This window comes from Salvelinus namaycush, chromosome 2 (genome assembly GCF_016432855.1).
Source record: "Salvelinus namaycush isolate Seneca chromosome 2, SaNama_1.0, whole genome shotgun sequence".
Lineage (NCBI taxonomy): Eukaryota > Metazoa > Chordata > Actinopteri > Salmoniformes > Salmonidae > Salvelinus > Salvelinus namaycush.
The window spans coordinates 33,842,032-33,858,160 of NC_052308.1; the positions used below are offsets into that span (position 1 = coordinate 33,842,032).

General features: G+C 42.6%; 1 protein-coding gene across 4 annotated transcripts in view; it reads left to right on the forward strand.

The window, feature by feature from the left end:
• The first annotated feature begins 451 nt into the window (after positions 1–451).
• LOC120061773 (RNA-binding motif, single-stranded-interacting protein 2-like) overlaps positions 452–16,129 on the forward strand; it is a 78,236-nt gene continuing 62,558 nt past the window's right edge. For 3 of the 4 annotated variants that reach the window (XM_039011627.1, XM_039011626.1, XM_039011625.1), the window contains exon 1: positions 453–612. In XM_039011627.1, coding sequence (XP_038867555.1) covers positions 541–612 — 72 coding nt within the window. In that variant the 5' untranslated portion in view covers positions 453–540. Of the gene's footprint in view, positions 613–16,129 lie in introns of all 4 variants that reach the window. The other variant, XM_039011628.1, reaches the window with a different exon arrangement.

The following is a 16,129-nucleotide window of genomic DNA, read 5'->3' on the forward strand; positions in this document are numbered from 1 at the left end:
GAAATGTATATTTTGTTTTCTAATGGTAGCTTCTTTGAATATCAATTCCATAATAGGTTACATATCAAAGAGAGATTTAGTGAGACTTTTAAAACGAATTATTCTAATTGCAACACATTGATATTTTAAGTGGATTTCTGCCAGTTTTAGGCCTTAATAAACAAGGACATAATTTGGACCAAATCTCACAAGTATCCATATTTATGTGGTGCACAATTTCAGTGAGGATCAAATACTTTGCGCTCTGGGACATTGTTGATTCGTTCCAGGTTTAGATAAGATTTTACATAGCAGAACTTTGACAACCTATTGCCAATACAGTCTTTATGTTTGGCTATCAGAAACCGTTCCATCGGCACGGTTGGTTTTGGCGCGCTAGGACCCAGACGCGTGAAAGCGCAGCGCTTGGCCGCGAGCAGCAGCACTGGCGGCAGCGGGGCTCGGATCGCTTCCCCTGATTCCAAGCTTAACTTCCCGAGCTGCTGACGTCACTTGGCAGCCTGGGCTGTACTCGCCGCTCCATACATAGCGCCGAGAAAAATGCTGCTCTCCGTACCGCCAAGGACAGGAATCAATCCATACAACGGCTATAACAGCAGAAACGGCAAAAAGGTAAACCCTTTTCTGTTTTTTGTGCGCTCCCGGTCGACCAGTGGGGCAACACGCCCGTGTCAGTGGCGACAGAAATCTGTGTAGTGCGTGACAGCAATCTGCAGTGTCCTTGAAAAAGCGAATCGTACAAAACCAACTTCGTTCTCCGTGGAGAAAATTGCTGCTCACTATTCTGCACCCCCACTGTGGTTTGTGTAAAAACTGCTATTCGATGGTCCGGGCATCTATGCAGCCTTCATATTTAGTTGTTATTCCCGATTTGGGAATTCAACCGTAGAGAGCAATACACGAACCATATACTTCTGTTCAGTCATTAGAAAAAGTCAGTAATGGATACAAACTTTTATGGGCAACTGTACGGTATTGGGTCAGTGTACGTCTGTGCGTAAATGTGAATCCGAATAGGTGGGGGTGGGGTGCAGAAGAGGGAGACAGGGAATGTGTTATTCAATGTAGCCTTAATTTATTTCATTCTCCTTTTCGGGATGGTGAACAATGAACAGTGATATCAAGTGTCAAATCAAGTATCCATTGTCTACGCAGCCGCGTAAGTTTGGCAAAGTTTTTTTTTAAGGCAAAGATGCCCCACCCCTTGAAAGAACCCACCATTGTGACGATACTTACTTTCCCCAAATTATGAATAACAAAATAACAGTTACATTCAAAATACTGTAATGTTGTAGCCAGCAACAATCAATCTGCAACTGAAACGTTACAATTAACGTCGGGGATTGGACATTATAAAACATTGTAATATAACACATCTACAATGTAGCCTACCGCTTATGTAACAGTGATAATACATTTTTTGGGGTTTAAATTGTTTTTATGGCCTTACTATTAACGAGATTTTACAATGTTATTACAACATATATTTTGTTATTATATTGATTAAGAGTATTCGATTTTCTATTGCATAAATGTTGAGTTCAAAAGAAACACAATCCAAGATCAAAGTCAAAGCTATTGGTATCTATTAATGCAACACCTGACATATTTGATCAGTTATGCTGTAGCCATAATAGTTTTGCCACAAAGAGAAATTCAATCGTGTTTTAATAGTTGTTCTGATGAAGTGAGGTTACCATAATTAACAGCATTTCAGTCTCTCTCTGGAATATGAACGTAGCCTAGAACTTTATATTTTAATGAAGGTGTTTTACTTAACTGTGATCAACTAAATGACTATATACTAAATGAAGATATATCTCATCAGCCTTTCAAATTCGGCACATTTCAGGGTTGTTCATGTGGCTCTTGGATGCATTTGCACAACAGGAAAAACTCACATTGTTGAAATAATGCTTTTACATGAATATATTTGCAGTGTAAAACGTGGCCTGTCTTGTATTATGTTGCTTGCTTGCCAAAGAGGCCTTTGAATAGTGTTTGGTATCCCTTCAAAGCCTCTGTCCTGTTGTGCAGGCCTGCTTGTGGCTGCTTGTGTTTACCTTTCCTCTACAAGAGCCTGATGTCATTTGTATTGCTTGAAGGAGGAGGAGGGTGTGGTCCTTTTCTCCATTGCATCAGAGAGGGAGAGATAGACAGAGAGGGAGAAAGAGAGAGCGAGAAAGAGAGCGAGAGATGCAGGACAAAATGAATACCACAGACCTACACCAATCTGTGACGATGCTAATTTTAGAAGTGCATGGTCTTGTTGTGACATATTACTATATCTATCATGTCTAGACAATCATGTCTGCTACATCACTGAATTGAAACTGAAACAACGGACATCTTCAGTTATCATACAATTGGCCTAATTTTATTACTGTATTACTGGGGTAAGATTATTGTGATTTAGGGATTGGGGGAAACTAGGGGAATCAGGTTCCAGGAGTAAAATCATTAGCCGGTTAGAGTTCTAGGATTTTTTTCTATAGGTGATTTCCCAAAGTGACTTTTCTTTCTCAAATTCCACTTCTTCCAACGGGTGATATCAGTGCACTGTATTTCCTCTGTTTTCCTTGATGAGATCTGTTACAACATGTATAATGTGACTGGTTGAATCAAAGTAAGAGGATGTGTTCCTGTTTCACAAGCTTTGGCCTGATCTCCCCTGTATTCTTGACTTTACTACCATCATTCTGGCATGGTGCCACTCCATGAAACTCAACTGACTCCTTAGGGATAAACATTAAGAATGCCCCATAGAAATGTGCACTCATAAGAAGAGGACCATCAACCTACACTGAGTGTACCAAAAATTAAGAACACCTTCCTAATGTACACCTTCCTAATACTATCATACCCTGTTCAAAGGCATTTAAATATTTTGTCTTGCCCATTCACCCTCTGAATGGCACACGCATTCCATGTCTCAATTGTGTCAAGGCTTGAAATTCATTCTTTAAACAGTCTCCTCCCCTTCATCTGCACTGATTTGATGTGGATTTAACAAGTGACATCAATAAGGGATCATAGCTTTCACCTTTATCCACCTGATCAGTCTATGTCATGGAAAGACCAGGTCCTTCTTAATGTTTTGTACACTCAGTGTATATACTATAGTATTCTAAGTAGCCTGTGTTATACTGTAAGTAAGGACATAACAGTCACAGTCCATATGAAACAGTGTATATCAAATATATTATGATTCATTTATTGAGAGCTGAAATGTAATGACGACAACAAGCATAATATTTCTTCAATATTTCTGACAGTTTGAGTTCTGGTTCATAAGGTTAAGGTTTGATGATTGAGTAGCTTAAGCTACCACTGTGAACTAATGTTTATTGATGTCGAGAGAGAGAGAGAATGAAAAGGTTTCTTTCCTAAGGATAGACTTTTTGAGTTATAATTGTACATATTCTCAGCACAGACAGATTTAACAGGTTGCTGTTCCCTCTGTATTTCATTTATACAAAGATTTCTACATTAAAGGGAAGGGAGATAGCCAGCATGTTGGTGCATTGCAGGCAACGGTCAAATATCTACACTAATCCTGTTTTTGTTTATGTTTAGAAATTGGTCAGTGTGGTGGACCTGGAGTCCACTAAGATGTTATATGCACTAAGATGTGTGGAGAGATTCCTCGAATATCTCTCTCCCCCTCTCTGTTTCTCTGTCTTTCCCCATCAATTTGTCTCTCTCTCCCACCCTCCCTCTCCCACCCTCCCTCTCTCACCCTCTCTCTCCCACCCTCTCTGTCTCTCTCGCTCTCCCTCGCTCTCGCTCTCTCTTTCTCTCTCCCTCTGTCTGTCTGTCTCTCTCCCTCCCTCTCTCTCCCTCCCTCTCCCTCTCTCTCTCTCCGTCTCCTTCTGTCTAGCGTTCCCGTATACCTGAGCGGCTGGCAGGAGTAAATAAGAGACAGAACACAAAATATACAGCGTGCTGAGCTGAGGGCTGAAAAAAGAGCCCTTTGTGTGTGGGAGGTGATTAGCAACCAGATGGCACCAGGGGTTTGGTTACTGTGGTGCCTCCAGAGTCACCTGCTCCTCCTCCTCTGCCTGCCCCACTATCTCAGTTTCTCTCCTTTCCTGAATTTCCTGGTAGAAAATATAAAACGAGGAGGCAGGTTAATCCAAACCAAAGACTGAATGTTTCTATACAGTATTGTGCTCTTTTGTATGTGCACATTTGTGTTTTTTGCAATCAAATTTAATACTCAATTAATGTGAATGAATGATGATTGAATGGCAGATGTAATTTGCAAGGTTTATCATAGTTTTATTGAGTGTTAATATATGCTGGTGTTTAGTGCTAAAACCCATGATAAAATAAATTATACAAAAGGCATGGTGCCTTGTCTTTGTAAGAGGATACCCTTCAATTTATAAAGATGGAAAAATTCTTAATGTTTACTGAATGGCAGCCTTTCGTTACGGTCTCTCTCTTTAATACTTATGACTAAGTATTAAAATGCAACGTGAAAATAAACTTAAGCGACCACAACAAGTACCTGTTTATGAGGGAAAGATCTGTGAGTGTTCCACAAAAAGGCTATTCACTGTAAGATCCCCCTGAGGAGGCCTGGTGGAAGTGAGGCCCTGCATGCCTTTCCTTTGAGTTAAACCATTTCATACTTTCACTTTCAACCCCCAAAAACCTTTGAAATATCACCAACATAATAGGATGCTAGCCCTAATGCAAACCAGGGCGCTTACTTTCAGCACTCTTTTGGCTTTCATGTTCCTTTCTTTGGTGCTGAGAGATCTGAGTTGGGGAGATGACAGCTATGCAATTTTTTGAATCTGAAAAAATATGCTCCACACAACAATGGGTGTTTGTTTGTATGTCTGAAATGCTCAGAAGATGTCTGAAATGCTCACCAAGTTGTGTATCTTGTCATGACCAGGCTTGCCTTCATCCATAAATGTATTTTATTTTACTGCATGCACATAGAATTTTATCAAATGTAGCCGCCTAACCAACTTAAGAAAATATATTTAAGCTTAGTAAATTCAATATTCTCATGAATAGGCCATTGCAGTATGTCCTTTTTAGAAAAGGTATGAAATTCACATCGAGAAATAACATAGCATTCAATGTCTTCTCCATGAAATCGGTCGTCACTAGTTAACACAGCCACAAAGTCATAATTATGGTTAAACCTCCCATTTCTAAAATGTATTTTAAACCTAACCCTAACATTTACCCTAACCTTAACCACAAATCTAAGCTAATGCCTAATTCTAACCTTAAATGAATGCCAAAAATCTATTTATTTTTGTCAACTTTGACTTTGTGGCTGTGTTATCTAGTGGAAACCCACCTAGAGTCGATTGACGCGCCGGTACGTCTATCTAAGTAACATAATAACATAATCTACATCAAAATCCGTCAGTCTAAGCTAGAGATACCTGTGTTTTTGCTTTGGATGCATCTCAATCCACCATATCTGCATATGTCGCACTTCCGCCTCTGCCGTGAAAGGTGACAGAGCTAGAGCAGTATTTGTCAGATCATGAGACATCCTGAAAATTGGTCTTCTAACGAAATGTCTGTAGTGTCTGAATGGTTTAACCTATTATGACCAGGCTATGGAAAGGGGGGATTCTCACAAACACGATGCTGCTCTCCGTTTTGCTCTACGACGCCCAGAAGTGTCACGGGACTCGTCTGAAGATAATCAGTACCGGTTAAAAAAATATATGAAATTATGAAAGTAGTTTTATGCCTACCCTCAAAATGGGTTAAATATGTGTAAAAAAAAGTTTCCTGAGCTTTCATATCCTAGATATAGGACAGACACTTCAAAACCTTGTTTCTTAATATGTACTTTTTTATGTATTTGCCATTTATGAATGTGTTATTCAATGCGTTTCTCTGGGCTATAGTAGTAAAGGCCAAATTCAATATTTTACAAATATATATATATATATATTATACCTAAAGGGGTCCTAAAATTCAAAATCAAATAGCTAAAAGATCCATAGTATGACCATCCTTTAACAATTCCATATTTCAGCGTAGAACCCCCCCCCCCCCCCCCCTCCCCCCACCATCAACGGCTTAGACTGACAGGGGTTTAATCAAATGCTTTTTATTTAAACATGCAGAGATTTAACTTAGGCGGTGCTATACTTTTCTGACACATTATCCTTAAGAAAGAGACGTTTTCATTCTGTTTTAGTATCTCTCTTTCTCTCTCTCATCTACAGTTGAAGTCGGAAGTTTACGTACACCTTAGCCAAATACATTTAAACTCAGTTTGTCACAATTCCTGACATTTAATCAGAGTAAAATTCCTTGTCTTAGGTCAGTTAGGATCCCCCTGTATTTTAAGAATGTGAAATGTCAGAATAATAGTAGAGAGAACGATTTATTTCAGTTTTTATTTCTTTCATCACATTCCCAGTGGGTCAGAAGTTTACATACACTCAATTAGTATCTGGTAGTATTGCCTTTAAATTGTTTAACTTGGGTCAAACGTTTCAGGTAGCCTTTCACAAGCTTCCCACAGTAAGTTGGGTGAAGACATTTCTTCAAAAAGTATGATCTTTGTCCCCATGTGCAGTTGCTAACCATAGTCTGGCATTTTTATGGTGGTTTTGGAGCAGTGGCTTCTTCCTTGCTGAGCGGCCTTTCAGGTTATGTCGATATTGGACTTGTTTTACTGTGGATATAGATACTTTTGTACCTGTTTCCTCCAGCATCTTCACAAGGTCCTTTGCTGTTCTTCTGGGATTGATTTGAACTTTTCACACCAAATTACGTTAATCTCTAGGAGACAGAATGCGTCTCCTTCTTGAGCGGTATGACGGCTGCGCCATGGTGTTTATACTTGCGTACTATTGTTTGTACAGATGAAAATGGTACCTTCTTTTTTCTTCTTTTTTTTACCCCCTTTTTCTCCCCAATTTCGTGGTATCCAATTGTTAGTAGTTACTGTCTTGTCTCATCGCTACAACTCCCGCACGGACTCGGGAGAGGCGAAGGTCGAGAGCCATGCGTCCTCCGAAACACAACCCAACCAAGCCGCACTGCTTCTTAACACAGCGCGCATCCAACCTGGAAGCCAGCCACACCAATGTGTCGGAGGAAACACCGTACGTACACCTAGCGACCTGGTTAGCGTGCACTGTACTCGGCCCGCCACTAGCGATAGTGCGCGATGAGACAAGGATATCCCTGCCAGCAAAACCTTCCCTAACCCGGACGACGCTAGGCCAATTGTGCGCCGCCCCATGGGCCTCCCACTCGCGGCCGGCTGCGACAGAGCCTGGGCTCGAACCCAGAGTCTCTGGTGGCACAGCTTAGACCACTGCGCCACCCGGGAGGCCTGAAAATGGTACCTTCTGGCGTTTGGACTTGTGGAGGTCTACAATTATTTTTCTGAGGTCTTGGTTAATTTCTTTTGATTTTCCCATGATGTCAAGCAAAGAGGCACTGAGTTTGAAGGTAGGCCTTGAAATACCTCCACAGGTACACCTCCAATTGACTCAAATGAAATCAGTTAGCCTATCAGAAGCTTCTAAAGCCATGACATCCTTTTCTGGAGTTTTCCAAGCAGTTTAAAGCACAGCCAACTTTTGTGTATGTAAACTTCTGACCAACTGGAATTGTGATACAGTGAATTATAAGTGAAATAATCTGTCTGTAAAAAATTGTTGGAAAAATGACTTGTGTCATGCACAAAATAGATGTCCTAACCGACTTGCCCAAACTATAGTTTGTTAACAAGAAATTTGTGGAGTGGTTGAAAAACGAGTTTTAATGACTCCAACCTAAGTGTATGTAATCTTCCGACTTCAACTGTATATTTAGTATCTCTACCAGTAAGTCTTCTGTTGGGTGTCTGTGCTTTGTTACAGACTTGGTATATCTGGCCATTGTTATATTGTCTCCTTTGTATTGTCTCCTTTGTAGACTATGTCATGGATAATACTCTGTATAAGAGCCAGTTAAAATAAGTCTGGGCTTTTAAGTCCCGTATAGAAACATGCACAAACCTTTTGTCCCCCGGGGGAATATCAGAGGCCTTCTCAAACATGAACACATTGTTGTTTGCAGCAACATCAACTACCAGGGGGATGTATTATCAGACACTACACATTTATGCATTTTAAGCTGGGCTGGTGTAGTGGATAGGTGGAATAGTTGCAGTCAGTGGCTTCATTCCAGGCTGACTGCATTGCAGATGCCTGCCAGATCTAACAACGCCTGGATAGGTGTTTACCATATCAGCTAACCATATCATATGACATACCAATCTGATGCCCAACTGTGCAGTCGATGGGAAGGTACATGTGTTAGTTGATGCAAAGCAACAACTGCAATGTAGTTGGCCTGGAAAGCGACCACTGGTGTAATGGATGGGTGGGATAGGTTCAGTATGTTCTACTGGTGTAGTGGAGGGTTGGGATTGGTGCAGTCAGTGAGTAAGGTTTACTGATGTAGTGGCTTGACACTGGATCAACTTGGCCGGTGAAGTCACCTTTGTCCCGCTGGCCCCGCTCCAGCTGTATGTTTATCTAACTCTCTGTCATTGTTTAATGCGTCAGACATTTGAAAGTGGTCTCTCCCTCCATTGCCAACCACATGAGTAGTACAAGGTGAGCAGGTATAGAGAGCAAGAAACAGAGGGAGAGAGAGAGAAACAGGGGGAGGGAGAGTCCTTGGAGAAAGCACAGCTGTCTGAAATATGATGCCAAGCACTGCAGTGATGCCAGGTACTGACATGAACATTACGCCTGAATGTGAGCAAGAAAGACAAAGAAAAGGATGAAAGAGATAGAGAGAAAATGGCATGGAAGAGGGACGCAAGAGAGAGAGAAAGAGGCAGGCAAGAACAGTAGGAGAGAGTGAGAGAGCGAGAGAGGGTACTAGGGGGAGAAGCGGGGGGAGGGGGGGGGGGCAGAAGAAAGAACGTCTGGAGCCTGTTGTCCTTTGTCACCTGGTAGGAATGCAGAGTGGCTGTCTGGCTGGCTGATGAAAATGACTGATCAGGAGAAAAAGTAAAGGGATGTCCTGTCTGCCTCTGTGTGCTCTATCAGCCTGCCAACTATAACCCACAGCACTGGAACGTTCAGCCTATGTTCAGAGTAACGTTTGCCAGTCACCTGAGGCTAAGGCCGACAATAATGACTTCCTTTTACTGTAAGCAACCAAGCCTGTTGCTTTGTGGTTGTACCGTGTTGGCTGGAGAACAGGATAAGGAAAAGTAAGTCTTTGGTGGATCTGAGAGCACAGTAGTGGAATAGATGGATTTCGTTATCAGATACGTCATACATAGATTCAAATGTTGAATGATCTACTGTAGTTTTAATATCAAATTGACTCATTGGGTTTAACGTTGCAAAACCGTTAAGCATTTTACAGTCTTTAGTCTAAATGTACTCAAATGTGAGCTATTTTATTGGCTCTGAAAGAGTATCTCTAGTTTATCAAATATTTTCTCAACTAACATAATTATGTATCATAAAGACTATGTAATTTGGACCAACTGGAGGCTGCTTCTCAGACAGTTCACAAATTTGTATGTCACCGTCCTCTCCTTTTGGAGGTGGGAACAAATGTTCCAGCTATAGGATACAGGAAACCAGCTATAAACAGACAAGCCCAACAGGAAGAAAAAGATAGAACCAGAGAGCAAGACCGACAGAGTTATATCTAAGGGAGAATGGGTTTGTGCGCTCAGATTTCATGAAACTATTAAACAACAGAGTGGCCTATAAAATGGTCAGTGAACAGCAGTGTCTTCTATCCCAGGCCATTCTTCTGCCCATCATGGAGGAAGTGGGGAATATATTAAAGTTTGTCTGATATATGGACAGGGAAACTGGAAGCATTTCATTGTAATGCAGATTGGGTAGCCTAGTCTGAGGGGAAATTGTCAGGTTGGTAGCAGAGGGACTGCTGAAGGAAAACGAGTTGAGGTTTTAGTGTTATCCTGTATGTGCGTGCGTGCGTGCGTGCGTGCGTGCGTGCGTGCGTGCGTGCGTGCGTGCGTGCGTGCGTGCGTGCGTGTGCCCTGGAAACGAGAGTGGTCACAGGATAAGGTAACTATTATGAGTTAGTCTGAGGTGGCTGCATGGTCAGAGAAACAGGTTGGAAACTCACTTCCCACTTCCCTACAGACAAAGATAGCCAAGCTAGACTGTGTGAATGTAACAAGTACCTTTGTGAATTAGTTCATTACAAGCAGAAAGCTACAGGCTATTTAGCCACTAGGTTTGGTATGATGGAATTACAGGCTCTGTAGCCACTAGGTTTGGTGTGACGAAAGCAGCTCCAGTCTACTCAACATCACACACACTGTACTTGCTGTGGTCATAATCCCTCATTTTGGGAAATGGAGAGCAATTAGATTGCTTTGATCTTCCACAGCAACTGTGTGTGTAGCCCTAGTTAAAGGTTACTGTAGAAATCATGTTCCTATAAAGATGTGGGCACACCATTCCTGCAGTTTTTCTATTCTACATAGGACAAACACAAACGCACCAACATTAATTTCTAGAGTTACGAATATATAATGATCAGTATTCATGTGTTCATTACAAAAAAAGAGTGGGAAAAGTATTTGCTGGAAAATTATTGCACACCGTTAACACCAAGTGGGTGCACTGGTGTGTGTGGTGTAGTGCACAATGTTCCTTCTAAACTGCATGCGTGCTGGGGCGCGCAGCTTCCCGGGACTGCTGCACAGAAGAAATATCAGCTTGCGTAGAGAAGCACGAGATTGACCTTCACTCAACTTTCTTGTTTTCCCCTTTAGTTTCCCTCTACGGTGAGAATTGTGATCGAATCAACGCAATATACTGATTGCAACATATCGAAACGAAACAAACTATGCAAGAGATTTTCTTGTAGGCAGTGTGCATTGGAGTAGGATTCTATTACATTGACAGGCAGGACCCATACTCTATCTACCAGACTGGTGCGCCATAACCAATCAGAACTGCAGTATCCCTATATGCAAATAGACCATTGCCATATATGGATCTGTGCCATTCACTTTGAACTGGACTGTGTTCACAGTATGAGCGGTCGTGAGCAGTGCCTGTTTCGAGATCAAAGCGAGAGCTGCATGTAGCCAGTGTGCACATTTGTTCATATTCTTTGCTATTAAGTGAGTTATTAGCCCAGTTATAGCTCATTTCTAGTCAGCAATGGGGGAGTGGTTTCTTCCTCCAAGAGCACAAAACATTTGCATTTCTAGCCATCTTTGAAAAACGAGTCAGGTAAACAGCTTTTTTATGTCTTAAAGGTAAGCTAAGTAGCCATTAGGCAGAGGTTAGCACAATTTGTATGATTCTCGGTAATAATGTTATGGGAATAATAATTAATTTTATTTTGTAAAGTGGTTTCTTGCATCAAACAACACAATATTTTCGGTCACCTACTTATCTGAAGGACAAGTGGATAAACAGGTTAATGTCAAGCCATGCATGTTTTTTTTCTCAAAAGTCTCATGAAATGTTGTTGAACACCGCACATTGGCTGCTACTGTAGGCTGAATGATAGAACAGCTATTTCCATGTTAAAATGTTATGGGATGCATTTTCTCCCATTGTTTTTGATATTAGTCCACTCTGGTAGGCCTACATTATGATCAAATAGCCACAGTAGCCTGCTTGACCACTGTTATAACTGTAACTTAAAGTGGGTACAGCCTCAATGTTCACAGTAAACGCGCACCAAAAGTTGCACAGAATTTTCAAATTTGCTCTATCGTAGTATAGTGTGTGTGTGTGTGTGTGTGTGTGTGTGTGTGTGTGTGTGTGTGTGTGTGTGTGTGTGTGTGAGGGAAAGAGAGAGAGGGGGGGGGAGAAAGGGAGAGAGAGAGTGAAGGGGAGATTAAAACTCCCCCGTCTTTTTGTGTTTTAATTTGACCAGGGCATGCCCTCATGTCATCTAACATGAGCAAATACAGAGAATCTTTTCAGGCTGAATCAGCATTGGAGGCCCTGGAGAAATGAGCCTGAGCCTGGGCTTCAGGGGGGCCAGTGGCGGCTCATATGGGGGGGATATCTCCTTTTTTTTGTTCAGGGGACACAAAGGGGGACACTGTGTCCCTGTGGATGGGGTGTAATTAGCGAGATTCGGCCCCTGCTCTTGACTCGCCCCTCTGTGTCTCGACCCCCCCCCCCCCCCTGCCCACTGAGGTATTCCTAAACATGGGGAGGCTGATCTGTAAACAAATTGACCCATTGTCCCCCTGGTGCAGTTCGTCCACTGAGCCTGGCCTAATTAGAACCCCTTCAGGAGACAAGCAGGGAACAGGAGAGGGCCTCTATAGGAGAGGTATACTATAGGCAGAATTCTACAAAACACCTTGGAATAGGCTACTGCAGAGAGGCTGGCAAGGATGAAGAATATTTGTTATTTTTCATTAGTCAAACGACACGTGGCGGTTCGATTGGGAAGGTGAATGGAATGCTTCAGTTGTCTTAAGAAATGTTATTAAACACCGCAACAGATCTCAAGGAACTACACTGGACTTTGTGCAAACTGGAAACCGCATATCCTGACTCCTCATTTATTGTAGCTGGGGACTTTAATAAAGCAAATCTAAGGAAAATGCTATTGAAGTTTTATCAACACATCGCCTGCGCTACTCGCTCATCAAGAATTCTTGACCATTGCTACTCCCCCTTCCGGGATGGCTACAATGCCCTCCCCCGCCCTCCCTTCAGCAAATCAGATCACTCCTCCATTCTGCTCCTCCCTTCCTACTTAAACAGGAAGTACCTGTGGTAAATACTGTTCAACTTTGGTCTGACCAATCGGAATCTATGCTTCAAGATTGTTTTGATCACGCATCTTGGGATATGTTCCAGGTTGCCCCTGAGAATAATATTGACGTATACACTGGCTCTGTGATTGAGTTCATCAGGAAGTGCATAATGGACGTTGTTCTCACTGTGACGATTAGAACTTATCCAAACCCAAAACAGTGGATAGATGGCAGCATTCACACAAATCTGAAAGCGGGAACTATCGCATTTAACCACAGCAAGGTGACTGGGAACATGGGCGAGGACAAACAGTCCAGCTATGCCCTCCGTAAGGCAATCATACAAGCAAAACGTCAGTAAAGAGACAAAGTGGAGTCGCAATTCAACGGCTCAGACACAAGACATATGTTTTAGGGACTCCAGACAATCACGGATTATAAAGGGAAAACCAGCCACGTTGTAGACACCGATGCCTTGCTCCCGGACAAGCTAAACACCTTCTTCGCACGCTTCGAGGAAAACACAGTGACCACCGTTCTCCGTGGCCGTGGCCAATGTGAGTAAGACATTTAAGGGTGTTAACCCTTGCAAGGCTGCCCGCCCAGACGGAATCCCTAGCCGTGCCCTCAGAGTATGTGCTAACCAGCTGGCTGGAGTGTTTACGCACATATTTCATCTCTCTCTATCCAGTCTATTGTCCCCACTTGCTTCAAGATGTCCACCATTGTTCCTGTACCCAAGAAAGTGAAGTTAACTGAACTAAATGACTATCGCCCTGGAGCACTCACTTCTGTCATCATGAAGTGCTTTGAGTGGCTAGTTAAGGATCATATCACCTCCACCTTACCCGACACCCTAGACCCACTATAGTTTACATATCGCCCCAACAGATCCACGGATGACTCAATTGCATTCGCCTTTGCACTGCACACTGCCCTATCCCATCTGGACAAGAGGAATACCTATGTAAGAATTCTGTTCATCGACTACAGCTCAGCCTTCAACACCATAGTGCCCTCCAAGCTCATCACTAAGCTCGGGGTCCTGGGACTGAACTAGAGGTCGACCGATTAATCAGCATGGCCGATTAATTAGGGCCGATTTCAAGTTTTCATAACAATCAGTAATCTTCATTTTTGGACGACGATTATGGCCGATTACATTGCATTCCATGAGGAAACTGCATGGGAGGCAGACCACCTGTTACGCGAGTGCAGCAAGAAGCCAAGGTAAGTTGCTAGCTAGCATTAAACTTATCTTATAAAAAACAATCAATCTTCACATAATCACTAGTTAACTACACATGGTTGATGATATTACTAGGTTAACTAGCTTGTCCTGCGTTGCATATAATCAATGCGGTGCCTGTTAATTTATCATCGAATCTCAGCCTACTTCGCCAAACGGGGGATGATTTAATAAATGCGCATTCGCGAAAAATGCACAATCGTTGCACGAATGTACCTAACCATAAACATCAATGCCTTTCTTAAAATCAATACACAGAAGGAAAATATTTTTTTAAACCTGCATATTTAGTTAAAAATAAATTCATGTTAGCAGGCAATATTAACTAGGGAAATTGTGTCACTTCTCTTGCGTTCATTGCACGCAGAGTCAGGGTATATGCAACAGTTTGGGCCACCTGGCTCGTTGTGAACTAATTTGCCAGTATTTTACATAATTATGACATAACATTGAATGTTGTGCAATGTAACATCAATAATTAGACTTAGGGTTGCCACCCGTTCGATAAAATACGGAATGGTTCCGTATTTCACTGAAAGAATAAGCATTTTGTTTTCGAAATGATCGTTTCCGGATTTGACCATATTACTGACCGAAGGCTCGTATTTCTGTGTTTATTATATTATAATTAAGTCTATGATTTGATATTTGATAGAGCAGTCTGACTGAGCGGTGGTAGGCTGCAGCAGGCTCGTAAGCATTCATTCAAACTTTACTGCGTTTGCCAGCAGGTCTTAGCAATGCTTGAATCACAGCTCTGTTTATGACTTCAAGACTATCAACTCCTGAGATTAGGCTGGCAATACTAAAGTGCCTATTAGAACATCCAATAGTCAAAGGTATTTGAAATACAAATGGTATAGAGAGAAATAGTCAACGCGTCATAATTCCTATAATAACTACAACCTAGGGGGGATTGGAGGGACGCCATGTGCGACTGACGTGTTTTCCGTTTGCTCCCGTGGTATTTTTAAAGTTTATGTGAATTTTGCAGCAGAACCGTATTTATTTTCATATATTATTTTGGTGATCCCTTCCCGTAAAAACCAAGACTACTTTACTTCCAAATATCAGCATGTCGACGAAACATAAGGCCAAAAGCATGACTTTGAGAAAACCCGGCCTACAAGACACACTCTCATCACCGCCCTCCCCTGAGCCTGACGGCCCGGGGACTGATACTTTACCCGGGGGGGCGGCTTGGCCTGGCGGCGCTGAAGTGAACATTCTCGAGGCCATCAAACTACTACGCTCTGAGATAGTTGAAATGAAAACGGAGGTGGTTGCTACGATTGAGGCCCGAATAAAGGAGGTTTCTGATACTTTAAAAGCAGATCTAACCATCCTGCGGAACGAGACGGTGCCGGCAATCGCATCACTCAAAACAACAATGGAGTCGCACACTACAACGATTGCAGCACTGGAGACCTTCGCTACAAATGTCTCCGACTTAACTACATCCCTGGAGGCTGACGTGAAACGCCTAGCTGCGGATTTGAAAAAGGTGAAGGAGAGCTGTGTAAGTTTGGAGGGATTCTCTCGCCGCAATAACCTGAGACTTGTATCAGTCCCAGAGTCAGCGGAAATGCCTCGCGCCACGGATTTCGTTTCTGGGCTGCTGAAGGATGTTCTTGCCTTAGATGAAAAGCCCCTGATTGATCGTGCCCACCGGTCGCTGCGCCCAAAGCCCCGGGATGGGGAGAGGCCCCGTGACATAATTCTTCGAGTGCACTTTTTCCATGAGAAGATGGAGATTCTCCGACGAGCCCGCAATACCACTCTGAGCTTTCAAGGACAGAGCTTCTCCATCTACCAGGACTACTCCCCCACTGTTTCCAGGCAGCGCGCAGCTTTCGGACAGGCCAAACGACTACTTCGGGACCATCCAGGTGTGAAGTACGGACTGCGATTCCCGGCCCGTTTATGGCTATCTCATGATGGTAAAGACTACACATTTGAATCTCCGGATGAGGCTCTCTCTCACATTCAACGTCACATCAAGAAGTCTTGAACTTGCTCATAGTTCAGCAACTGTTGCTTGCGAACTGTGGATAGTAAGTAACCCACCTGTGGTACAATTATGTTTAGCTACAACATGCTAATTTTGTATAGTTGGGGAGTTGGCGTACCCATTCAGGCTTATTTGA